The 27856-nt window shown below is 43.7% G+C and overlaps 1 protein-coding gene across 1 annotated transcript in view; it reads right to left on the bottom strand.

Moving 5' to 3' along the window:
• The window catches only part of RRAS2 (RAS related 2), a 72247-nt gene extending 62990 nt beyond the window's left edge, over window positions 1–9257 (bottom strand). The window contains exon 1 of the mRNA XM_045066207.1: window positions 8848–9257. Within this exon, the coding sequence (XP_044922142.1) occupies window positions 8848–8955 (108 nt within the window). The 5' untranslated portion in view covers window positions 8956–9257. The remainder of the gene's footprint in view (window positions 1–8847) is intronic.
• Between the last annotated feature and the right edge of the window lie 18599 nt (window positions 9258–27856).

Genomic DNA, 27856 nt, shown 5'->3' with positions numbered 1-27856 from the left:
ATCTGAGTCATAAAAAAGAGAGCGAGCAAGCAAGAGAATCTACCATTCAAATCTACCACAGAGCACAGGGGGAAACATTTTATGAATACAAGATTAGTGCAAAGGGAGGTCATTACGCTAAAGATCATGGCCAAAATCAGTAGTCATCCAACATAAATTTTTCAACCCTTCTCTCAAAAGATACCTGGCTAGAAAATTAGGCAGAAATTATCTCCTTAAACAGAAAGTTGGTCCCCTTTTTGTCTTAACTTGGTTTCTTTGAGTTTAATTTCATTCAGCACCTAGCTACACTGATAATGAAAACCAGATTTTGTTAACATAACTGAGTAAACAAACTGCTTAATATCATTACCTAAAGCAACATCAGAAGTGTTGGTTTCAGTCACTTGGTCAAGGTGATGGATGTAAGCCAGGCTTCCCCACTGTGGTTACTATTTTCTCTTGATAATAATATCTCATGGACAGGTACTTTAAAACTATATTAATATCCAGCTACCCTAAAATCCACTAGCTCTAACATCTATTTATGATTCTGACTCAAATCAATTGTTATGATGGCCAAATAGTGATTTCCAAATTCACCATTGCCTCTGAGCTTATCAGATTTCTTAAGGAAGAACTTCCTTTCCTCCTTCATTTTTTTATTTATCCCTAAGGATTCACAGACTCCTACTTTATGGATAGTAACCAATTACTATAATTGTTATATTGTCCCCAAATTAGCCAACGGGAGTCCTTCTGGGTTGGCTGTCTCTTTAACATGTCACCATCATTTTGGTTTTTTAGCACTTCCCTACTTTCTGACTCTACATGATACTTCAAGCTCATCTTCTATTTTTCCCTGGCCTAACCCTAACTCTAAGGTTCCTGTTAGTAAAGAATGGTATTGAGAAACCAAGATGTGGTACTAGGTATTTTCACTGCTAATAGGGAGTCACTGTTTCTTTTTTTAAATTTTATTTTTAGATTTTTTTATTTATTTGACAGAGAGATCACAAGTAAACAGAGAGGCAGGCAGAGAGAGGAGAAGCAGACTCCCCACCGAGCAGGGAACCCAGTGTGGCGCTGGAGATCATGACCTGAGCCGAAGGCAAAGGCTTAACCCACTGAGCCACCCAGGTGCCCCAGTCACTGTTTCTAGGCACTCTTAGCAGAGAGCACTAGAAAAAAGATGCACAGATGAATGTATATGTATTCATATGCATCTAGTTCTGCATCTATAATTTTTAAACCATGAATTTATGCCAATATCTTCAATTCTAAACAAGAATCAGAGTTGATGCTAACCTTCCCCCTTTCCACAGTGAGAACAAACAGTGAGAAAGTTGGCTCCCATTTTCCAAAATGTATTTACTTATTTGCTTAATCTTAGTATAGAAAATCATTTCGCGGGCGCCTGGGTGGCTCAGTGGGTTAAGCCACTGCCTTCGGCTCAGGTCATGATCTCAGGGTCCTGGGATCGAGTCCCGCATTGGGTTCCATGCTCAGTGGGGAACTGCTTCTCCCTCTCCTTCTACCTGCTGCTCCCCCTGCTTGTGCTCTTTCACTGGCTCTCTGTCACATGAATAAATAAAATCTCTCTCTGCCTGCCTCTCTGCTTACTTGCGATCTCTCTGTCAAATAAATAAATAAAATCTTTAAAAAAAAAATCATTTCAGAATTGAAAACCCATACCTCTGCGACACACACACACACACAGCCTATTAACTAGAGTTCAATGTTTGTTTCAAGTACTGTCTGTCTTTATCCTGAGGACATAGTCCAAACACCAAGTTCAAAAGTTAGGGTTTTTCCCCCCTTTGGTGTGGTTATGTTACTCATCTGAAATTAGGTTCAGTTCATTTATTTGTTTGTATTCCACCTTAGGGTGGCCTTTTTCTTCATCACTTGATTGTACTGGTGTCTGCTGTTTATGGACTGAGTATGTGAAACATTAAACATGGTTCCAAAAGTCACAAAGTATCCTTGGAAAGGTCACCAACTCCATTCTCTCTACCCTTTCCCCCTCATTCCTACCCACTCTCTATGGCTAACCAATCTCATTAATCTCTTCTTTACCCACTCAGTGCTGAAAATACCTACCTTCTTATTTCCCCTTCTTTCTTACACTGCACATTATACTGTAGATACTTTTGCACTTTTTTTCACTGAACAATTTATCCTGGAAAGCACTTCCTATCAGTTCATAGAGAACTTTCTTATTTTTTTAATAGGTACATAATGCTCCACTGGGTAAATGTACATTTTATTCAATTCCTCTCCTATTCTGTAAATTGTTAATTTTTTAAATTTCAAACAATGCTGTAAGCTTATACATGTGTATTTTCATACTCGTGGAAGTGTATTTTCAGGGTAAATTCCTAGATCTGGGATAACTAAGTCAAAAGGTAAACATATACAGTCAAATCTACATCTGTTATATGTCTCCTGATACAGTGCACTAAGAACAACTCATTATTTCTGTGTCATTCCTGCCCCCCCAAAAATGCATAAGCCAAATTTACCCATGAGGAAACAAACTCATATTGAGGGAACTCTACAAATAACTTCCACTCTTCAAAAATGTCAATGTCCTAAAACACAAAGACTAAAAAACTGCTCCAAATTAAAGACATGGAAACAGAATGCGGTACATAATCAGAGATTTTCTTATGCTATAAAGGGCATTATTGGGACAACAGACAAAATCTGAAAAAGCTCTGCATGTTAGCTTAATAATATATCAATGTTAATATCTGATTTTGGTTGCACACTATGTTTATATAAGCAAATGACCTTGTATTTAGGAAATATACATGAAGAGACTTAAAAATAAGGGGTCACTGTCTTCAATTTACACTCAAATGATTTTAAATAAAACAGCATAGATTGGGAAGATAAAAAACAAATATGGTAAAACATGTTATTTTATAAAATATGTTAGCATCCGGAAAATCTGAGTAAAGTTTTTTTTTTTAAAGCAACATTGGATGTTACTTTGACTTTTATATCCATACTTCAACTACTAAGCATGTACTTACTTGTATACAAAGCTCTTTCTCCTAGAAGAAAATAATCACCAAATGAGGTGACAAGATAAGTTGGCGGGCAATATTAAACTACTAATATATACAAACAACAATTTTTGTGACTGTAATATTTTTAATTAAACTACAATTTAATGCTATGTAGCCAATAAACAATCACATTGCTTTTGTAAAACACTAAAAACAAAATATAATTTATAAGGTGACAAGGAACTCATTCTATGTCTCCAGTAGCCTAATTTTAGACAACTTAAATTTGTTTCTTTTAGAGCCATAAAAATAAGTGAGTATATAAATCTTTGTCTTTCTCATAAAAGCCTGAGAGCTGTTTCTCTTTACAAAGTAAAAATAAATCAAAGGTCTACCAAGGACATTACTTTAAACTAAGTTTCAATCCCAAACACAGACTCAGCAACTCTGCCCAAAGTAATTCAAGATCAAGGCCTTGCCAGAAGATTCACTATTAACTCCACAATGTCTACTGACAGTGTGAAAGTGTTTTATTCACGGTCACTTTTCAGTAAGGAGGGCATACAGAACTACTACTCTAAAGACACTTCTGTTTTTCCTCGGAAGGAAGGAAGGATGGCAGGAAGGAAGGAAGGGAGGGAGGGAAAGAAAGGAAGAGGAAATCTTTGTACAGCATCAGAAAATCTGTTTCAATTTTATGATCTATTACTTTGAAAATGGAACCTTCAGAGGCTCCTAGGTGGCTCAGTCGGTTAAGAGTCCAATTTCTAATTTTGGCTTAGGTCATGATCTCAAGGTTGTGAGATCAAGCCCTGGGATGGGCTCTAGGCTCAGGAGGGAGTCTGCTTCAGATTCTCTCTCTCTCCCTCTATCCCTCCCCATGCCAAAAAAAAAAAAAGAAAGAAAGAAAAAATTAAAAGGAACTTTTTAAATTAAAAAAGCAATACTGCTTTTTAAAAAATCTCCTTTCAGGGCACCAGTGTGGCTCAGTTGATTGAGTTCTGCCTTCACCTCAGGTCATGATCCAGAGGTCCTGGGAGGGAGCCCAACTCGGGGCTCCCTTGCTCAGTGGGGAGCCTGCTTCTCCCTCTCCCTCTGCCACTGCCCCTGCTTGAGCTCTCTATCAAATAAATAAAATCTTTGAAAAAAAAAGTCTCTCTTCCCACCCAGTCCCCCGTTTTAAAGTTACCAGTTTAATTCCCAACCAAATTAACAACTACTTTTACTTCAAAGTTTGCAAAGACCCACATTTCAGCCTCACAAGTGAATTAAAAATCTCATCCCAGTAGGCAGCTGCCTATCATCATCACTTTGCCTTCTAATGGTATTATATCAAGGGGAAAAACAGGATTCTTGACCTATTCAACAGAAATGTCCCCACTACACTGCTGCAACTTTCCCTATCCCATTAGAGACGCACACATGTTAGAATGAGTAAGAGTGAGTTTTAAGAGACCTCAGGTTAGGCTTTCTCTGCTTCTCCTCTAACAGAAGTGGCCATCCTCTTCCTTGCATGCCTACCACTTCTTTGCAGGAGCTATCAGCAGATCCACTTCTGGTGTTACTAAAATAATCTCCAATAAATACCACCATCAGCAGAGGTGCCTTATTTGTCAATACCAAGAATTCATTTGTAAATCACTCTGAAAATGTAAAGCAATAGATGCACACAAAAGATAAACCTATAGTTTCAGATTCACAGACATGAGTTATTTTATATGACTTACAACTGCAGAGTGTCTTCAAGATGTTGCAGTAGAGGACCAATTCTGGAACCTAAACTTACGCCCTTCACACGTGGACCAGTTAAACTATAACATAATGAGTCCTGAAATCTCTTCTAGGATCTCTGCCCCAGGAAAAGTCCATGAAAAAGCATTCAGAGAAAAGACAAACTCTGAGTAAAAAGCAAGGTCTGAGTCAGGTCCGACTAACAGATTGTAAAACTGACTAAAACTCAACACGTGAGCAATCAACTATTTCCCACACACCTCAAAATCTGACACACTGCTCAATAAAGTAAGGATGCTAAACAAAGCCTATAAGCTGGGAAATTCCTCTAATTCTGTAAAACACATGTGTTCTCTTTTGAGAGTTAGCAGGTAAAGCATTAACCCAAAACCCCAATAATACTCCAAATTTCCCAAAAATCAACTTGCAACTGATAAAAAGAAGTTTCCCCAACTCAAAACGGGATCAACATTTATCACCTAAAGACCACACAATGTGAAGAGGGGAATCTGAGGTTGGGGTGGGAGGTAGGGAGTGCTGAAGCCTTAAGAGACCAGATTATGTGTCGAGCAAAAATGAAGAAATTACAAACTTTGTTTTGGAAGAACAAGATAATAATAGCAGCAAATAATACCAGGTAACAATTATTATTAACTTACTCTATAGATGGCACTGTGCTGAATGATTTGCCATGCTATTGTATTTATTGCAAAAACCCTAAAGATACTATTATTAGTCTCCCTTTTCAGAGGAGACTCAGAGAACCCAAGATATTTGACTAAAGACACATAGCTAGCTAACTAAATAAGAACCCAGAATTTCAAAAGCACAGAGATTTGTTCACCCAAACTCAACATTTTATGGAGAAAAATAAAACTAAAGCCTTGAAAAGACTGAAAGATTAAGAGATTCCCCAGCATCACGTGAGTAGAGAGACCTAGAATCCAGATATGCCAAACTCTCTCCATTTCACTTGGTAAAATGTTAAGATCATTTCCTAACTACAATTTACTCATCATTTAGGTATTCTATTTACCAACAAAACTTAAAACATTTTTCAAAAAACTATGAACAACAGAAACATTAACTCCACATATTTTACATTTTTATACACTTTATGATTTGCTAAATTCATTTTTAAAGAGGAAAAGGCACCTCAATTAAGCAATTATTGCCTTAATTTCCTATTTTGCAGCTCTTCATATGCATAGGTCCCAATACATCTAAGGTTAAAGAAAGTCAAGACTAAAGACAAAGTCATTTTTAAATTCTCCATTCCCCAATTTACTGTATTTTTTCTGCTCAAGATTATATAAGAGAAAAATATATACTGAACCCTAAAAAGTGTCATTTCAGAAGACTTAAAAAGTAAATAAAACCAATTTGTGTCATCCTGATCTCCTACAACAAGAACTGACTTCCACTTATTAAGATTATTATCCTCCTGCCATCTCCTCTCCAATTACCACTGCTAGACAATCACAGCAGAATGAATTTTAATTTCCCAAGAGTCAGACAATAAATAGTGGTTCTATTAAGTGTAGATGACAAATAGTCACTTTAGCTCCACAGTATAAGATTAATATAACAACAATAATGTCTGTAGACTTTTTATACAATAGGCATTGTTTTAAGTCCTTGACATAGATCAACTCATTTAATTTTCACCACAAGAGTATGTGGTACTGTGTATTTCCCCAGATTACAGATGGGGAAAATTGAGATACTGAGAGATTAAGAAATTTATCTAAGATTATACTGCAGCAAGTGGTAGAGTTGAGACTGCCCCCAGGTGGACTGGCTTCTACCTCTGCAAAAGCCCCCTCAGAGTCGGAGCGTACTGGTCCCTTTCACTGGCTCCAGATTATCTGCCTCTCACACTCCCCTCCTTGCCTACCTGCCTTCTCTCTCTCCCAACTAGCATATAACCTCCCCCATACTCACATACTCTCTCCCTAACACCAAGCCTATACAGTACTGTTATCAATTCTTCCCAAACTGACTTTTCCCCAATTCTGAATTCCCTTTGCATTTAAATGTGATACAAAATTATATACATAGACACTTACACTAATAGCCATCATTAACTGAGCACACACTATGTGACCCACAAGAGTGCTAAGGACACTCCCATAATTCAAAAGATAATAAACAATGTGTGATCCTATCCCTTTTGCTGATGATTAAGTGGAGACTCAGGGAAGCTGAATATTCTGGCAGTGTTCTCACAACCAATAAATGACAGAGCAAGATAAACAATTACGTTGACTCAAAGCTCACTTTTTCTCCATGTATACATGTGTGTGTTTCTCATCCATACACAGCTCATTTACTTCTTTCATACCATCTAGGACAGTACTATTCATAAAGGAGATGTTTCTTTAACAAAAGAATTCTAGAGAATCATTTTTTAAAACAGCAATTACTGTTATCTTAGCAGTTTCTGAAACTATTTCCCAAAAATAAAAGGTTCCAATACCTTAATTAAATAACTTACATATTTAAGTATATTCAGATAGTCCCTCCTCCACAAAGGACCTACGTATGTGTAGTTTAACCTTTCAGGTGACACTTTACTAATACTGGAACCCCGGATTCTTTTCTCACTCCTCACCACCACTGCCAGCCCCCCAAGTACAGTCTCCAAAGAAAGGTTAAGGTATAAACTGTTTTGCTTTGCCATCAGTTAAAATCTCTCTTGGCCCTAGCGAAATAGCAACAAGACAATATCCCTGATTCTGCAGCCTGCTAAACTTAAACCAATCTCACCTCTTACTCGGTGTGATTTTTTTTTTAAACCCACTTAATGAACATACTGTAAATGCTCATTACATAAACATCTCTTCCTGGACAAAAAGGTTGTAGCAGTAGTTTTTAACCCCTTGAAATATTTTAACAGCAATTATTGCTCATTTAGTCAACGTAAAAGGTAACAATCATATTTATGTTAACAGTACTCTGTATTTTAACGTCACTCTAAACGTTAAGTGAAATTGAAACAAGCCATTCATGTATCCCAGCTGATAACAGATGGATGAAACGGAAACCAGAAATCAATTCTTCACCGAGGCATCTTAACAGTATTCTTAATATAGTAAGAATATCTTTGTTACTGTTATAAAGGGGTACCTTCGTTCTCTCCCAGCATATGCCACACCTTTTAGGTTGACAAAAGCAGAGAGACATCTGGGTTTCTCATTTTCAAAATCCCCCGAAAAGATCACTCAAACCTCTTAACAAGAGCAAATCCTAAGAATGAAGAATTCCACCGCCCTCTTCTTTACCACAAGCTCTGACTTTCGCCTCTACCAACCAGAGAGAGCTGGGAGTGGAGGAGTGGGTAGTTGGAACAGATAGGGAAGGCACGCCCGGGTCGGTCATCTCCTAGCCTGGCCCATCCCAAACTTCACCTTGGCAAAGAGAGAAGCAGGAAGGCACCAGGAATTCCTAGGAAATGGTCTCACCCCTATCGGAGAACATTCTTAACTTCCTCGAAGCCACCATTTCCCTCGGGCATGATCACACACTCCCACCCGGACATAGTACCTAAGAGATTACTTAAAAGAAAAGCACAAACACACACAAAGAGAAACATACAGCTCGAAGCCGGCAGCTCGGGCTCAGCGTGCGCGGAGAAACCCGCAGACCACGCGGAGCCGCGGCCAAGTTGCTACCGCGATCGCACCGACGGTGCAGGAGGCGGCCGCAGCGGCTGAAAGCCCAGCGCGAGGGGCTGCAGCCCCGCACCCGACGCCCCGAGACCCAGCCGCGGGGCAGGAAGCACGGCGCGGCGGCGCAGCCTCCCGGGAGGCTCGGCCCCGGCCCCGACCGGAGCGATAAGGTGGATCGGCGCTTCCCACCCTGCCAGCTCCGCCCTCCCGGACACATTCCTGAGAAGCCCGACTCCCCGGACGCCGAACAGGGCGCCGGGCAGGCAGGAGCGCGGCGCCACGGCCGCAGGGCAGGAGGGCAGAGCCCGGCCCGCACCACCGCCCCCCCCAACTCGCCCCCGGCCCGCGCCGCGCCTCTGGGGCGGGGTCGCGGCAGCCGCCCCGCCACAGGTAGCGCGAGCCCCCGCCTGCCGCCGCCCCGGCGCCCCCGGCAGGCCCGCTCCAGGCACCTGGATGAACTGGATGGTGAGCGCCGACTTGCCCACGCCGCCTCCGCCGACCACCACGAGCCGGTACTTCTCCTGGCCGGAGCCGTCCCGCCAGCCGGCCGCGGCCATGGGGACGCCGCCGAGCCCGCCCGGCCACGCCGAGCCGCCGCCCGCCCTAGGCCCGGCTCCGGAGACGTGTGCGGCCGGCGGGCTGCGGGCGAGCGGCGGGCGGGGGTCCCGGGCGCCGGGAGCTGCCGGGAGGGCCGCTCCGGGCGGCAACGCGGCGCCCGGGCTGGCCGGGTCCCGCCCGAGGCGCGGAGGAGCCGGAGGACCGCAGGGGCCAGGGGCGGCAGCGGCCGGGGGGCGCGCGCTCCTCCACACGTCTCCGCAGCGCCTGCCGAACACTGCCTCCAGCGCCGCTACAAATGGCCGTCTGGGGGCCGGGCTGCGAGGCTGAGGTGCTGCATATGCATGAGGGGGCGGGGCGGGCGGGGCGGGGCCGCGCTGGCCTGGGCTGAGACTCCGGCGCTGACCCCTGGCGGCTCAGACCCCCGCGGACCCGCCCCTGGCGTCCCTCGACAGTGAGAGTGAGTTGAGGGAGCGCGGGAGTGACGGTGAGGGTGGAAGGTGTGGGAATGAGATTCAAGCGCTGACAGAGGGCGACTCAGACCCCCGCGACCGGACCCCTCCGATCCCTTGACAGTGAGTGTGTGTATGTGTGTCTGTATGTGTCTGTGTGTGTCTGTGTGTCTGTGTGCGCGTGTAGGACGAGTGGGTGTCAAGTGGGAACGGGAGGAAGACAGTAGACGGAGTGTGACCATAACTGTGCAATGTCAGGGATTGTCAGGGATTCCATGGATGAAAAAATACAGTATGTGAAGGCGTTGTGAAAAATAGAGCTGTTGTCATCTTAACTCAGTTTTTGTAGGAGAGTAAATATCCTGTTTTAAGAATACAGATGGTGACCGTGATTGTGTGAAAAATAGTGTGTGACAGTGATTGAGGATCAGAACTGTGTCACAGTAGTTGTGTGTGTGATGGGTTGCAGCCGGAGGGTAGGGGAGGAAGGTGACAGTGACTGAGTGAGCATGGGGGATGTCACAGTGATTGAGGGTGCATGGACGAGAGTAAATGGGACAGGTTTCGTATATGTCAGGAGAGCATCCTAGTGGCTTCATTTATGTGTGAGAAATATGTGGTCATTGTCTAGAGGAGTGTAAGTGAGAGGTTAGTTTGTAATTATGGACACAGTACATACCAGGCACTTACCCAGTCCTAGAGATCCTCTCCTGAACAAAGCCGCATCCCTGCCCTCAGAGAACTTATAGTCCAGTGGGGGAGACAGCCAGGACAACGACAAAATTATCAGGCATAATGATAAGCACTGTAACTATTAAGAACCATGCAGCATGTGTGCCCATAACAGAAGCATTCCCCCGAGAGTTGAGTGGTCAAGGAAGGCTTCCTAAAAGATCTGAAGAATAAGTAATAGAGACAGGTGAATAATTAGAAGAAAGGTATTCCAGAGAAAGGAGAGTGCATGTGCAAAAGTCAGAGCTCAGAAGATAAGAATTATGTCATGTGATTTGGAATGTATTGGGGTAGTTTGCGTGCCAGTGTTTGCGTGCCAGTGATCCTGAGCTGAAAGGGATTATAGGGGCATTTGGTTGGTGTAATTGGTTAAGCCTCCAACTCTTGGTTTCTGCTCAGGCCCTCATCTCAGGGTCATGGGATCGAGCCCCACCTTGGGCTCCCTGCTTAGTGGGGAGTCAGCTTGTCATTCTCTCTTCTCTTTGCTCTAACCCTCCCACTAGTTCTCTCTCTCTCTCTCTTTCTCTCAAATAAAGAAATCTTTTTTTTTTAAGTGGTTATCTATGTGTATGGCAGTTTAACCAAATGTAGCAGGAATCACAGCTCTATGTGGAGGTAGTATCAGGTAGTAGATAAGGCCATAGGGTCTGGGGCCAAACTGTCTGGATTCAAATCCTAGCTCTTCCACTAATGTTGGGAACTGAAACTCTGTATCCCAAGTTTTGTCTTTCCTAAGGACAGTAAGGCTACTTACCATAAGGGTTGTTTTGTTGCTGCTGTTGTTGTTTTTCAGCAAGAATCAAATGAGTTAATACCTATAAGGCACATAAAACAGTGCCTGGTATGCAGTAAGCTTCTATTGCAATTTTGGAACATGAGGGCAAGTTCTTGGACACTTCCTAGTGACTTCCTTGGAACTGATAGAATACAGCAGAAAAGATGCTATATAACTTCCAAGGCTAGGTCAGAAGAGGCCATTCAGCTTCCACCTGTTCTCTTGGGATTCTCACTCTGGGAGAAACAAAGTCAAGAAGTTTGGCTACCCTAAGACTCCCATGCTAGCAAGGCCACATGTAAGCATGCAAGTCAAAGGTCCAACTGAGCTCCAGTAGACCTCCAGCATCAACTTCCAGCCTCGGGAGATACCTTGGATACCCAACATTGCTGAACCTTCCCCTGAAGGCAGTCACTCCTGACCTTCAGGAGAGACCCCAGACCAGCCCTTCCTGATGCACAAAATCATGAGCAAAATAAAGTAGTAAACTGGTTGTCCTTCTCTCACTTTTTCAATTGGAAATTACTTCCATGTGTAAAGTATAAAGTATACCCTTACACCACCTTTACCCAAATTCCACTACTGTGAACATTTTACCCCCCTATTTCTCTCTTTCATAAATATATATATATATATTTATGGTTATATATCTGATTATATACAATCCATATATAGAAATGAATTTTTTGAACCATTTAAGGGTAAGTTACTGGCATTATGGCCCTTTGTCCCTAAGTACCTCAGTGTATATTTCCTAGGAATAGGGATAGGATCTCATAAAACTACGGTACAGTTATCAACTTTAGTAAATTTAATACCGATATGAATATGTTCGTCTAATCTAAATTGATATTCCAATTTTGCCAGTTGACTCAGTAATGTGCTTTAGAGCATTTCCCTCCCCGCTCCCCCCAGCATGGGATCCAGCCCAGGGTCAAACAGGTATAAAATGGTTGTTTTAAACACCTATTTTTTTGCAGGAGGGGAAGCAAAATATTTGTTACACAGCAGTCATAGCCAGAAAGACCTCAATGACAGATATTATCATCAATGTGAAAAGAAGAAGGAAAAGGAGAGAGAAAAGAAAGAGGAGACTCAAAGAAGTGCTGAGAAAGTGCCAGTTAATCTTCCCACAAATGTCTCTCAATTTCTGCCTAGCCCTAAAATTTCCCATAATCCTTCAGGACCAAGAAGATGACCAAAGTATCCTGCTTATGCTTCTTGCCTTCTGAAGTTCCAGCCTATTTTAGGTAGAATCTATTTCAGTCCACCTCTTTGTGAGCTACCTCTATGCCTAAGTCCTGACCAAGATTCTCTTTCCTTCCCACTCTGCACCACTACGATCCCTGTGTATAGGACAATTCCTGAAACCAAGCAAGCAAACCCATCCTATAGGAAATATGTGCCGGTTGCCTCCCAGTCATCCATTTCTCCCTCCTGTCAAATAATATCTCCAAATTTCCCCTCTGGTTTATGAATGGCACCCACACCCAGCTGCAAGGGTACACTCTAATTCTCTTAAGATTATCAACCTCCACTAGCCACAGTAATTAGCTGGAGGGTGGGTGGATAGCCTAGGTCAGGACAATCCGGAACTGATTCAACTGTGGCATCAAAACTACAATGAGATACTACTTCACACTCCCTAGGATCACCATGATAAAAAAGCCAGATAATAACAATTGTTGACAAGAATGTGGTGAAACTAGAACCCTCACACACTGCCGGTAAGAATATAACACGGTGCTGCTGCTTTGGGAAAACAGTCTGACATTTCCTCAAAAGGCTAAACATGGACTTAACTATATAATACCTCAGTACAGATCCAAGATAAATTAAATCATATTCCCATACAAAAACTTGTATATGTGGGACGCCTGGGTGGCTCAGTTGGTTGGACGACTGCCTTTGGCTCAGGTCATGATCCCGGAGTCCCGGGATCAAGTCCTGCATTGGGCTCCCAACTCCGCGGGGAGTCTGCTTCTCTCTCTGACCTTCTCCTCGCTCATGTTCTCTCTCACTGTCTCGCTCTCAAATAAAATAAAATTTAAAAAAAAAAAAAACTTGTATATGCAAGTTCATAGCAGCATATTCATACTAGCCAAAAAGTAGAAAGAACCTGACTGTGCATCAACTGATGAGTGGTTAAATAAAATGTGCTATATTCATACAACAGAATTTTATTTGGCAATAAAAAAGGATGAGATACTGATACCCGCTACAACATGGATGAACATTAAAACCATCATGCTAACTGGAAGAAGCCAGTTACAAAAGGGCACATATTATATAATTCCATTTATATGGAAGGTTTCCAAGGAAGAAAATCCATAAAGGCAGAAAGTAGATTAGCAATCTCCAAGACTGAGGGGAAAATGCTGAGTGACTGATAATGGGTATGGGGTTTCTTTCTGGAGATAGGAACATATTCTGAGATTAGATAGCGAGGATGGTGGCACAACTCTGTAAATATACTAAAAACCATTGAATTATACACTTTTTATTTTTTTTTATTTCTTTTTTTTTTTTAAAGATTCATCTATTTGACAGAGAGAAATCACAAGTAGAGAGGCAGCCAGAGAGAGAGAGAGGGAAGCAGGCTCCCCGCTGAGCAGAGAGCCCGACGCGGGACTCGATCCCAGGACCCTGAGATCACGACCTGAGCCGAAGGCAGCGGCCTAATCCACTGAGCCACCCAGGCGCCCAATTATACACTTTTTAAAGTGAATGTTATGGTATATGAATTTAACTTTAATAAAACCATGGGAAGAAAAGATTCAGTTCCAGGATTTTATCTGACCTATCAAGGAAATTTTTTTTTTTTATGCCAAGGTGTCCCCTGTAACATCTCTATTCCCTTTTTTATTATTACTATTATTTGATTCAAAGTTGAGTGAGCAGCAAGCAAGAAGCTTGCAGGCTCAACTCCACTGAGACTTCCATTCCAAAATGTTTTCTTGCCCTTAGAAAATACCCCAAAAGCCTACACAAAAAGAAACCTCTACAAAAAGAAATCACTGATGACATAGGAGAATATGGGAAAGAAAGAACTAATTGTCATTCGAGCCAAATAAAGATGAATTTTCATCTTAATCTGGAAAGTTTCCTTCTCAAGTAGCTGGAATAAAATAGGGAAGTATGTAAATCTTTACAAAAAGAATGACCTACAAACTTGGAAAGAATGGTAGAGATCATTTCCCCTTCCCCTACCGAAAGAAATCCTGTGACTAGGGAAAGAATCTTTCCCAATGTCACCTAGCAAGTTGTTAGCAGGACACAGGTCTTCTGACTCCCCTGCTTAGAGCACTTTACCTCATGCCAAGCCGGGTGTTATCCAGAATCCCACAGAGCCTCACAGCGCAGAGATGGTGTAATGCTACCAATCAGGAGACCTGTTGAATGCATCATTTTGGCTTAAGCTAAGTGACTATCTGGCTAAAGGACTGCCAAGAAACTTCAACAGGCAGATTCAAGACCTGATTTGGCCAGCAGATGTATTTTGGTGCTTAATTCAATTTTTTAAATCAGATTATCAACATGTAATTGAGTTATCAATATTTTAACATAGGACATTTCACAAACAAATCTGGATTTCTAACTCTTTCCAATAAAATTAAATGGAATATCTAGCAACATCAGGTCAATATTATCATATGACAACTGGGTCCAGGTAAGTACAGGTTGCCCTTGAGAAAAGGTCTAGGATGCCTCTGTCCTTTAAAGTCACGAGCAGTCTCATTACCTCCCATAGCAGTGGATGCTACCTGCCTGGTCTTTGTGGGCTTTAAGTGTTTGCCAATCTTACAATGATCCGCCAGTGCTCTTCAGCTGGGACGCACATCTGAATCACCTGTGATCATTTTAAAATGAAGGACCTGGGCTCCCCTACCTGCCATCTTGATAACCAAGACTCAGAAGTTGTGCATTTAAATACCCAAAGCAACCCTGAGACACCTCCATAGCTGAGAACTCTTGGAGGAGAGTAGACACATCCGTGTCCACTCTATTTCAGAACAAACAATGACCTCCTCATCTGGAATGTTGGTGACTCACCATCTCTAAAAACCACCATTGCCCGAATACCATCCCTGGCCCATCCCAGAGAAAGGATCTAAGGGTGGAGTGAGAAAGGAGGTACTGCTGAAATGAAGATCCCCCTGACCTCATCTATAGCTGAGTCAGGCAGAGCCCAGGCCCGATAATCAAAGAGGGCCAAACCCCAGATCAGGAAGCGTTCTGCTCTTACCGTGGTGGATGGAAACACACCATCCACTAAGTTCCTTAATGGGCCTCTGCTCCTAATGTGAATGAATGGCTGGTGGAGAATGAAACAGCCCAGCAGGAGCCGCGTGCATCTGAGATGAGACAGATGCACAAATCTATTCCTTGTTTAAAGATCACACTGCTAAGAATAGAAACTGAAACACACGCTGTAGCGTGGGCACACACAGCCCTGAGGAAGGCCACAACAGAGCCAGAGGAATCCATAGCTTAGCGGAGGATGGTTATAGAATCATAGAGTCCTGGATAGAGCAGAAAAAGTACTCTGAGATCATTCCCACTAAAGTTCTCATTTTAAAGATGGGGAAGCAGAGGCCCAGATAGAAAAGCGTGGTCCCCAGAGATAGAGCGGAAGGACAACTGGAACTCGGATTCTGTCTCCCAGCTTGGGGCCTGACTCAACGTAGTGCATTGCCTTGGGATCCCCAGAACCTAGGAGACAGAGCAGGGTCAAAGTCACACTGCCCCTTTCAGGCAGTGGCTGCCGGGAACAATCAAGCAAGAGTGTCCACTGCTGCATCTTTTTTAAATAATGAAAAATCAAAACTACTTAAATATTCAACTACAGAGACTCGGTTAGATAAATGATGCTACAATATGATTATGAATACTACCTGGCATTAAAAATAATGTTTATCTGTATGGGAATAGGAGAATAGGATACAGATCCGTATATACAAAAATATGAAACACATACTTAATAACTACCATTTACTGAGCACTTACCAGGAGCCTGGCATTGTGCTGATTACTTAAAACCTATTAACCAATTTAATCCACAAAGCAACCATATGAGGTGGGTTCTATTACTGTTTATATTTAAAAAAAAAAAAGTTGAAGCACAGAGATGTCATATATCTAGTACAAGGCAGAGTGTATATTTGAACCTATGAGTAGCTCAAAGCTTTTCTACTTAATCATTATGAACAGATGAAAAGAAAGGCCAATAGGATATTCAGTTATCCTAGGTAGTGAGATCACAAGAGAGTTTTATTTCCTACTTTGAGTTTTCCCATATTTCATTCTTTCTCTCTTCTTCCTTCCTTCCTTCCTTCCTTCTTTTCTTTCTTTCTTTTTTATTTATTAGAGAGAGAGAGAGAGAGAGAGAATGGGGAGGAACAGAGGGAGAGAAAGAGACAGAATCCCAAGCAGACTCTGCACCTAACACAGAGCCCAAAGTGGAACTTGATCCCATGACTCCAAGATCATGACCGGAGCTGAAACCAAGAGTCAGGGCTCAACCAACTGAGCCACCTAGACACCCCTCTTTATGAACAAATTTTAATGATATAGGCAAAGCAGGAGTCAAGGTTGTACATATATAATCTAACTGTGTAAAATGTAGTGTTCGTTAGATAATCTGGGAATTAACTCTTTCAGAAAGAACAAGAATTAGGGTCAATATATAGAAAATCCCTCTGTCGTCCTGTTATCACTCAGGTGGACTGTGATGGCTGCTTTGTCCCTTCCTTTCCTGCCCCAGATTTCCAAAAAGAGTCATGCCTGCTGCTGTAAGGGGACTGAACCCTGAAAATCAAGTTTCTTGTAGCACCCAGGTCTGGTTTATAGAACCCCAGACAGAGCCCTCTTTAATCCACATCCCTTACCAGGACCGTGACTATGACTGTCTTAAAGATATGCGAAGAACTTGTGAAAGACCAAGAGCGTAGAATAGAAAAAAATGGGAAGTCTTTGCTTTGAAATGATAAGCTAAAACATCTCTAGCTTCCAGAATAGGACACAACTTCAAGTGCAGCCACATGGATTTAGGTTGGATGGCTGGTAGAACCTGACAATAAGGCTAAGGCAGACAGCAGCTCCTAGGAGGCTTTTTAAAATGCACCGGTTTCAAGGCCCCATTCCTGCCTCAGAGAACTACACTGTTCCAGGAGAGAACTGAAAGGAAATGCTTTGCGATCGCAATCTTCCCTCCTGTACCCCATGAGCCACAGGATACTTCTTTCTCCCACAGGTGCGATACCAGTGGTCTAGTGAGAACAAATAAGGTTTTCTTCATGGGGCGCTCAGGAGTGTTGGAGAGAAAGCGAGATACAATGCCCTAAGTGTAAGAAGGGAAGATACCTGAGAGATCCTCTACTCCACCCCTTGCCATTTTAGTCAGTGTTGGGCATTAGGGGAACCCAATAAATAACAGCCCTCTTCCTCACCCAAGTTCTGAACCAAGTGAGAAACAGGACACAGAAAACCAACAGATTAAAAATAAAAATGTCAGCTTTATTACTGATAAGAGCTACCCTGGAGGACATGGCTTAGATGTGAGACCACATGAGCGTGTCTACATGGTTCCCAGAATAAACTTACCACTGAGTTACAGTCACGGCTGGAAAAACCGCAGGCCTCCTCTACAGGAGCTGCCTCTGTACAGCTTGTGGCACCTAGGGGAACAGAGAAGAACCTTTCCCTTTAGTCCAACAAGCTGTCAAAGAAAACAAAGGGAAGAGTTAAACTGAGCATGCCCAGATCATGCTGCTGAACCCATTAATTAGATAATGCATACCTTCTTCATGGAAAAGGATAAATAAGAGGGTGGGGAGAGAGTCTGGGAGTCTCACTCTAGTGATTTACAAATTTTAATGGGCATCAGAATCACCAAGAAGACTTACTCCCACACAGATTGCCAGGCTCCATCCCCAGGACCCTGATTCGGTGGGTATGGAATAGGGCATGATAAACTGTTTGTTTGGTTTTTTAGAATATTTTATTTTACTTATTTGCAAGAATGAGAGAGCATGTGCACAAGCAGGGGTAGCAGTAGGCAGAGGGAGAAGCAGGCTCGTTGCTGAGCAAGTAGCCCGATGCAGGACTCGATCCCAGGACCCTAGGACAATGACCTGAGCTGAAGGCAGACGCCTAACAGACTGAGTCACCCAGGTGTCCCTAAACTGTGTTTTTAACAAGTTCCCTGGTGATGGTGATGCTGCCTCTCCTGGTACCATACTTTGACAACCAAGGCTTAACGAAAATCTCTCCATTTGGACTTAAGGAGGAATAAAGGTTCCCTTCAACCATCAGGATGTTTCTCTCACTGTTTGGTTGCCAGTGAGAGAAACCCAACTCAGACGGAAATAAAAAGAACTTATCGGTTCACATAACTACATGATACAGCTGTCGCACTAACCTCAGGCTGGACCAGACTCGGAGACTCCAATGGTAACTTTAGGACCCTTTCACTCTCTGTATCTCTCAGCTGTGCTTCCTCTCCATGGCTCTTGTCTTAAGCAGGGTTTCCCCTGGGGTTGGCAAGATGGCACCATTTAAGTTCTTTCCCCTAAGCCAGTGTTTCTCAAACTTCAGCATGAATCAGAATCACCTGGAGGACTTGTTAAAACACAGATGCTGGGGGCCTAGCCCAGGAGTTTCTGATTCAGTAGACCATGGGGGAAAGCCCAAGAATTGGCAATTCTAACAAATTCCCAGCTGATCATTGCGATGCTCTCAGAAGAATGGAGAGAGGATGCTGGAGAGACACAAACAACAAATGTTCACTACTCTTTGTTTTATAGATCGAAAAACTGAGAGGTAAGGGGGCTCATTGGTTTTCTCCCGTTCGAAAGATAAAAGTTTGTCCAAAGGACACCTGGGTACAATTAGAAGAGCTCGGGTTTGAAGTAAGAAAATCTAATGTCAAATCCTATCCCCACCAGGAAAGCCTGAATGGTTTAGGGCAGGTCACTAAATGTCTTTGCTCTTTCTCTGGAGCTTTAAAACGAAAATAACAGTAACACCTACTTATAGGGTGAGATGAGGGTGTGATCATTTACTGGAACGTGTCAGTGTCCTTTATAATTAAAGAAGTATTGATGTTTAAAAAAAAAAACAAGTATTGATGTTGAGTTTGAAATTATTTTAAAAGTCAATGTGAATTATACACAAAAATTAAAATGACAGAGTTACTATTTTTGCTTCATCAGTATTATTTTTCACTTATACAACTACAAAGGTCAAATATTTATAAGACTCTGGTGTGAAAGTCAGGGGAAGCAGATATTTTCATTCATTGTTAATTGAGTCCAGCCCATATCCTGGGACTTTGCAATGTACTCAGGGACCCAGTGCCTCAAGAATTTCATCTCTTTGCCTGATGGATTTTTCTGAACTGTGCAAGTCCATTCTTGCTACCAGCAGGCCAGCTCAGAGAATTAGCACCCACCTCCCCCCAACGACTCCCATCTCACACCCCCTGCTCCCAGAGCAGCCGTCAGCCAATCTGGGGGGATGCAGTTCCCTCACCTTTGTTTAGGAAGATCCAGATCACGTCTCATAATTTCTCAGTGGGAACAAGCTCCAGTCACCATGGAGTAGCTTAGCTGGCTTCATAACACATCTCTTTAATGGTTGCCTTCTCTTCCTTGGAGCAATCAAGTAAATGGCCCAACAACTGGGCAGCATAGTATCGAGTAAGGCAGGACGTCCAAAGAAGTAAAACACACCATCCCAGATTATAATGGGGAAACAAGACAAAAATACCATACTATTTAGGGAAGAGTAGAAGATGGGACTATAAGAAAGGCCTCAGCCTACAGCTCAATGAAGCTTGAGCTCCAGGACATGGAAGATGGCAGTGATGAGAAAATGACATCTGGATAAACAGAGATAAAGAGGAAAGCATGTTGGGGAAGATACTTTCTAGTGGAGATGTAAGATAAGCCCAATATCTTGATGCACAGTAAAGAACTGCAAGCTTTGGAATTAGAAGGGACCAGGGTCTGAATCCAGATCTACCCTTTATTGTTGGACACAGTTACTTACCCCCTCAGACAGGATAATAACTGGGCTTCCGAGCCAGGCTGAGATATCTGGATTATATAGCCCCCACGGGTGGCCATTGTAGATGATTGGTCTTCAAGATCTTCCTTGAATGCTTGCCTGAAGGCAGACCAGAAAGGAGACCAGAGAGAAGGAAGACCACAGGCAGGAGAAGAGGAAAGATATTTTCCTCTACGTGCTGAGATCCCCAGACCTGGAGCCGACTGGAGAATGAAGAGGAAATTGGGAGCCCCAGATGGAATGTGAGGCCCCCCCAGGCCCAGGCTGGATGGGGTAGTGTGGCAGAGGGAGACCTTCCATTGCTGCCCGTGGTGTCATCCCAGCCTCTGCCAGTCACTCCGTGGTCACCCATCCAAGCTCCAGGCCCAGAGACGTCCAAAGCCCTCTCCTGCACTAGATCTTCGTTTCCCTCTCTTGGCTTCTTGACCTTTGATTCCTCACTTCTCTTTGTTTCTGTTTCACTCTGTTTCAGCTTTTCTATCTCTGATGCAGCGCTTCCCTGTCTCTTTGTTTCTAGCTCAGTTGTCTAAAGTTCTCTCTCCATTTCGCTCACACTTCTCTCCATAACAAGCCCCTGCTCCCTGGACAGTTCTGTTTGCATTTACTAAAACCCCAAACAAAGCAAAACAAAAACCCAGAGGCTTGGTTTGTTCACAAAAGCCTATCAATCTAAAACCCAATGTAATTATTTAGATTCATACAATACTAAAAAAAAAAAAAAAAATCTCAGATTAAAGAATAAAATATATAAAAGCCAAATCACAGGGAAAACTGGCAGGAAATTGAATTCACTACTTATCAGATCTTTGGAGGAATAGTAACTTTTAAAGCACTGAAGCAAAAGAAGAAATGACAAAGGAAAAGATGAACAGATTTTACTACATAAAAATGCAAAGCTTCTGTACGAAGAAAAGTAACAAGAGGCAGATAAAAATAGACCAAGAAAAATGTTTGCAGTAAGCGTTCAAAGAATGAATATCTGAATTATATGAAGTTCATGTCGTAAACAGAAAAAATAAAGCCTGAATAAACAGACATCTTCCATAAATAGAAATATAACCATAAGTCAACATAAGGAAAAGTGTTGAGCTTCATATTCTGAAATAAATGCAAATTAAAACACTAATAGGAACCATTTCCCTGCCATTATACTAGCAAAAGTTACAGCGATAATACCCAATGTTTGTGGTTAAGTAAATTTTCACAATACTTTTGGAACACTCTTTGGCAATAATTATCAAGAAACTTTAAACCATTTGTACCTTTGTCCCTTAATTCCAGTCCAAGGGATTTATCCTAAGGCAGCAGATTTTAAACTATGCCCCTTGCAACCTCAGACATTCTACAGAGCTGTCTGTGCCACTGCTAGGGAGGGTATATATTGGCCATGTCCCAGGGCTATAAGCAAAAGAAGTTAACCCTGCCTATCTTAATCCAAAAGTCAATGCACTGAAACAAACTCAGAGGCTCACAGAAGATCTGAGAAACTCTACAACCAGATTTTGAAAACAGGCAGGAACGAAGAATTCCAGAGGACTAGGCAGCTGGAACCACAGGTCACAGAGCAAGAACAGTCAGGTGCATGTGGCATTGCTGCTGAGAGGAAGATGAACTCCAATCACCCCCCAACACTGTCACATGCTGGTCATTCAAAGACAGGAAAGAATGTCTGATTGACTGAACCTAAATCCCATGCTTCAGGTTTGCCAAGGACGCAGGAGGGAAGGGTGCAGAGCTCGAGTCCTCAGCTTCCTCAGGGGAGATGGGAACTATCTCCTGAGCGTAAGCCCATGGAGGGTTTCTCCCAGATGGAACACTAAGTACTAATTGCAAGGTGATAGGGGTGCGAACAACTAGAAAGCAGGAAACACCTTGTACCGGGGAGCGGGGTTGCTGTCCACACAAAGCTCTAAGCCCTCATTGTCACTTCAGCCAAAGCAACTGCACTTTTATCAGCTTTTCCAAATACGCGTCCAGGCAAGATTTTATTTGAAGGAAGGTTTTCACAGCTTCAACACTTCTGAGAAGCCCCTGTGACAGCACCAGAAAGCCTGGTTTAGTGCACATTCCCAACTCCTCTCTTCTCTGCTGCTACCAAATAAGGAGGTTGGGAAGATGCTGGCTTTTGTAGCCTCCCATACTGGTAGGGGTGCCCTGTAACGCAGTTATGGCCAAAGAGACAGAAGTCTACGTCTACTGGGGGTGACTGCGGATGACAACAGTGCAAAGGAAGACCTGAGTGGCATTTTTTTCTTCCTCTTTCCTCCCTTGAATACTGATACTATAACGAGAGCTTCAGCACTCAGTTTGAGAATATGAACATAAGAAAAAGGCCCGAAGAACCAAATCTACCCTTGAGTGACTTGTTACATGAAAAAAAAAAATCTCTTCATTTAAAGTACTTTAGAGAAGCTTTCTGTTCTTTGCGCCTGGGTGGCATGGTTGGTTAAACATCCGACTCTTGGTTTTGGCTCAGGTCATGATCTCAGGATCTCGGAATTGTGGGATCAAGCCCTGTCTCAGGCTCAGTGCAGAGTCTGCTCAAGATTCTCTCTCCTGATCCCTCTGCTCCTCCCTGCACAATCCCCCCCCCCCCGCCCCAGCTCTCACTCTCTCTCTCAAAGTGAATAAGTAAATCTTTAAAAAAAGAAACACATTGCTAATTGATACACCCATAAGAGAAAAATCCAAGAGAAAGTAAAAATATATACTGATAAGTTGTTCATTATAGAATTTTCCAAATTGGTTAACATGCTTTAAAAAAAAAAAAAGAACTGAATTTAAATTTCTAATTGTAGGAGATTGCTTAAATTACAGTCAATCCACTGACTGAACTATTATGCCCATTTAAGCTGGAAACATATGAAGTCATTATATGTTTATGATGAAACAATAATTAAAACACACTACATACTTTTATCCATATTACTGCACTATACATAAAAACCCAGCTACTGGGGCACCTGGGTGGCTCAGTGGGTTAAGCCTCTGCCTTCAGCTTGGGTCATGATCTCAGGGTCCTAGGATCGAGGCCTGCGTCGGGCTCTCTGCTCAGCAGGGAGCCTGCTTTTCCCTCTCTCTCTGCCTGCTTGTGATCTCTCTCTCTCTCTCTCTGTCAAATAAATAAATAAAATCTAAAAAAAAAGAGAGAGAAAAAAAGCCCAGTTACCTACAGTAGCCACTATCCCCTTTTAAGGAACTGCATCACCTATAAGTACCTGCTTGGTGAGTAGCCCTAAATAACCATGTCCTTGCCATGTGGCTCTATGTCCCCTCTTCTCCACACGGCTGACTCGGTCAGGAATGGACAACAGATCCAAGAAGCCAACATCCTTTGAAATGCTTTGTTGTAAAACTCCAATCAAACAGGGGTGAACTGGTGAACTTTCTCATCCTTTGGAGTCCTACTTGGGGAATACCGAATCGGGTAAATCACATCAGGAGCTGAAGCTTAAAGACTAGGGACTCCTGGGTGGCTCAGTACGTTAAGTGTCGGCCTTCAGCTCAGGTCATGATCCCAGGGTCCCCGCATGAGTCCACAAATTCTTGCTTGGTGGGGAGCCTGCTTCTCCCTCTACCTGCTGCTCCACCTGCTTGTGCTGGTTCTCACTCTCTCTGGCAAATACATAAAATCTTAAAAGAAAAAAAAGGATATATAGATCATGAGGTCAAGTATGGCAAAGAGATACTGTGAACATATGCGTTATAAAGAACTAGAAAATAGTAAGCTGAGAAAAGATATAAAGTTTAAGGAAGTCGGCCAGATGAATGGAAAGAAAGAGGTAGACAGAAAGAAGGGAAACCACAAAAAGTAGCTAACTTTGGTAAATAACAGAGCTAGAGCAAAGATCAAGAAGTCCTTCTGAGTTCTGGAAAGCTGCTTTAGATCCTGAACACCTTTCCAGCTCCAGTCCAACAGGCCTAGCTGGACCCCAGCGCCTTTTGCTGAATTTCAGTGGGACTGTTTTCTCCTCCCTTTCAGCTAAATGGTTTCAGTTAGATCCTGTAACCTGTGTGAGTTATTCATTCCTGGAGATATAATAGCCTGGCATAGGTAGAAATAGAATCCTATAAAAATACTCTTTGCATATGGCCAGGAACATAAACAAATAAAAGCTATTTATTTGTCAGAGAAAGAAGTTTGTGGATATTTCTTTTGAGGAATTCATTATTGTTGCTCTAATGTTGTTTTTACATTAAATAATGTTTTAAAACCAATGTAGTACTGACGGAATAAAGCCTTAAATCCTTGCATACTGTTTGACCCTGAATACTACTTCCAAGAATGTACAAATATAATCAAAAGTAATGCATGAAAATGTACATACTTGAGTATTCATCACAGCATTGTTGTAGTGGGAAAAAATGGAAACCACTTAAATGCCAAACAACAGAGTATTGGTTTTTTTTTCTTTTTAAGATTTTGTTTATTTATTTGACAGAGAGATCACAAGCAGGCAGATAGGCAGGCAGAGACAGAGAGAAAAAGGCTCCCCGCTGAGCAGAAAGCCCAACGCAGGCCTGGATCCCAGGACCCTCAAGATCATGACCCATGCTGAGGCTTAACCCACTGAGCCACCCAGGCGCCCCAGAGTATTGATTAAATAAATTATGATATATCCACATAATGGGATCCTGGACAAGCATTAAAAATCACATTGTAGAAGTACATAGGTCGGTACAGAAAAGTTCTTGAATTGCTGCTAGAAAGAAAAAGCAAAGGAACAAACCAATAAAAAGCCCTTCAAAAGACTGACCGTTTGGGTGCCTTTATTTTGGCGGGGTGGGAGAGAAAACGATGTATGTTTTTACAGGCACAGAAAATAGTAACACGGAAGGACAGACACTTAACAAGTAAGCGTGGTTGTCCTTAGGTTGGCACGAAGGGATGATTAGAAGAAATGTTTGATATTCTTTTTTCCGTGTTTTTCCACCTTGAGGATCTTATTTATGTAATTATGGAAAGGAGGATAGGAGGTGTTCCCCCCTACCCCGTTTTTAAAGAAAAACCTGCTGACTGCCTGTGTGCCTAGGGAACCCCTGCCACAATTCCCACCACCTCCCACAGGCCCCCAGCTCGGGGAAAGCCGGAGCACCAACAACAGACTTGCTCTCAGCGCAAAGCGTGCAGTACTAGTCAGGAGAGCGGACCGCAGCGCGGGCACAGGGGCTGCGCAGCCGTGAAGCCGCGCACGCCGGTGGGAGGACGCGACAGGAGCCAGCCCGGAGCGGCGGACCTCTCGGGCCCCCTCCTCCGCGCAGGCCGCCGGCGATGCGCTCGGAGGCGTGACTCTAGGGCGCTGGGGGGCCGTGCGCGGCCACCGCCGTGCCAACAGGCTGTGCTGTCAGACAGACGGGGCTTCACGCTCCTGAAAAGCCAAGTGGACTAGGCGGAAGCGGCCGTGAGGGAGACTCCGGCCCCTCCGGGGCCGCGGAAGCCCGCGCTGTGCTCGGAGACCGCGCGCCGCTGCTCGGGAGCCGGAGAGGGCGCTGGGGCTTGAGGTCGTGGGAGGCCAGGCCGGGGAGGGTCACCCCCGGGGCCGGCGCGCGGGGGTCACGTGCCTCCCGCCCCGCGGCCGCCGGGCCAGCCTCCCCGGCTCGCGTCCGCCCCGCCTGTCCGCCCGCCGCGGGGGCCTGTCCGGCTTGTTTTAAACAGACAAAGAATGCATGGGAGTGGGAGGACATAGATTTGGTGCCCAACTCATGACCAGGAGCAGGTCCTCTTGCTGCCTTATGGCCCCGCTCTCCATCTGTGACATGGGGCTAAGGCTAATATTTACCCCAACAGGGAGCCAGGAGTCTTTCTAATGAAGGCAAAAATGATACAGGGAAGGACAGGTGAAAACTGCCCCGTAGATTAGGTAAGGCTAAGCTAATGTCAGTCCCTGCTCATCAGATGGACGCTGTTTAGTTCTTTCCTTTGAAATGTTACTTGTCTAAATGCACCTACCACTTTCCACACTTTACAGTGGGAGCCGTCACAGAAAAATGATAATGTGGAGAGGGGAAGGAAAGCAAATCCAGAGCAAACGCATAGTTACCAATGGAAAGATTAAGTTTCTGAGATTGGGGTTTGAATTCAGTCCTGAGTTTCACAATGGAGAAGGTATGTTTAAAAAAAAAAAAAATCAGTTACATTGTTCTCATTATTGGAGATGAAGATTAGTACAGAGGCAAAGATTACGCGTCTTCTACGAAAAATGGAATGTTCTCTAAATCCACATTGCTTAGGTATTGGTCCTCTATATAGCACCTTCACTTGTTTTGCTGTACCTGTATGGCACACTTGCTTTTAGTTAATACTTTAAGAATCTAACAAAAATCATTTCCCAAGAAAAAAATATACCCCTTCTTTAAGTGCTTGATGTATATTTTCCCTAATATAGTACTTAATTAAAAAATACACAACGCTGTGAAGTGTGTAAACCTGGCGATTCACAGACCTGTACCCCTGGGGATAAAAATATATGTTTATAAAAAAAAATTTTTTTTTTAAATACACAATGATGAAAATAGAAAATGCTCATCCTCTAACCACCTGAGATCATCCTATACGATGCATATGCGTGTGAACATAATGTGTGAGAGCTATGTGTACCTCACTAGGGGAGCCCCTGCTCTGGGGTTTGATGACCCCCTTACAGAGCCCATCGTGGCATCTCCCCACTGACAGATCCTAGTCATCAGGAGGGCCAGCTCCTTGGACCACACTGAGGAGATGAGGCCCAGCAAAGGGATCACTTTTCCAAGATCACACATCAAGAGACAGATGGGCTGAGGCTTCCCCACCTCCAGCCCAGTGCCCTTTGCTCCCCATTACCCACTGCCTCACCCCTTGTCCCTTCCCCCACCATCCTAGTTGACCCCTCAATCAGCACCTCCTCACAAGGTCCCACGAATGCGCCCACGTCCGATTCTGAGGGGGAGATGAATGGATGCAATTTGGGTGACTCCTCAGGACAACCTTGGATTCTTTTCCAAGATTATGAACTCCAAGAGAGGAAGAGCCATGATTTAGGAGGTTGGTGGAGAGCAGTAGGTGTGGATGTGGAGTTCTCTAGACCTTATCTTAACCAGTAGGTGGTGAAGAAGCTTTGGACAGATTGCAAAGGATCATGGGAAATGGCCAGAGGAGAGAAAAGATTTCCAGGGCTCTGAACTCCTGACAGGCTGCAGCTCCTGGGGGGCCCTTTGTGCCCTGAAGAAAGGTACCCTGCCCAGGGTCCCCGAGGGACAATGAGCCAGCCTGAGGAAGGGAAGCTGTTCACGTGGGCTCCCAGAGCAGCTCCCTTCCCCAGTGGGTCCACCAGAGATGATGGCTGCTTGTTATGCCCACGAAGGGGCTCATGAGCTAGCACAGCCCCAGGTCGGTCCCAAGGAAACTTGTATCAACGACGGAAGGAAGGTAACCTGAAACCGGCAGCTCCTCTTGGGCCAGAAAGGGCAATGACCCCTTCACCCAGAGACCTCCCAGGACCCCTGCAAAGCAGATGAGCAGTGCTGCCTTGGACCAGTGAGAACAACCGCAGAGCTCATTCGAAGCTAAGCTCTGATGCAGAACTGGGAAGAGAAGAGGGGTACAGAGACCCTACAAAGTCTAGTAGTCGTAATGCCCAACACTCGGAACAGACATGGGAAATGCCTTTTGGCTCTCCTGAGCCTCTGTCAGGTATTGCTGTGGGAACAAGCCCTAGATGGGAGCCAGGAGTCTTGAGGTCCCACTCTGGCTCCATGTGACACGGGGTAAATCACTTTACCATTCTGGGCTTCCGTTTCCTCATCTGCTCACTCATTTTCCTAATTCTTGTTCTGCTATAAGAGTTAGAAATTTGGGTTCTCCTCTTACACTGTTGGTGGGAATGCAAGTTGGTGGAG

This window comes from Mustela putorius, unplaced genomic scaffold (assembly GCF_011764305.1).
Source record: "Mustela putorius furo isolate JIRA1106 unplaced genomic scaffold, ASM1176430v1.1 tig00003859_pilon_pilon_pilon, whole genome shotgun sequence".
NCBI classification, from domain to species: Eukaryota; Metazoa; Chordata; class Mammalia; order Carnivora; family Mustelidae; genus Mustela; species Mustela putorius.
The sequence above is the reverse complement of the archived record's forward strand: the minus strand, read 5'-3'. Positions and strand labels throughout refer to the sequence as shown.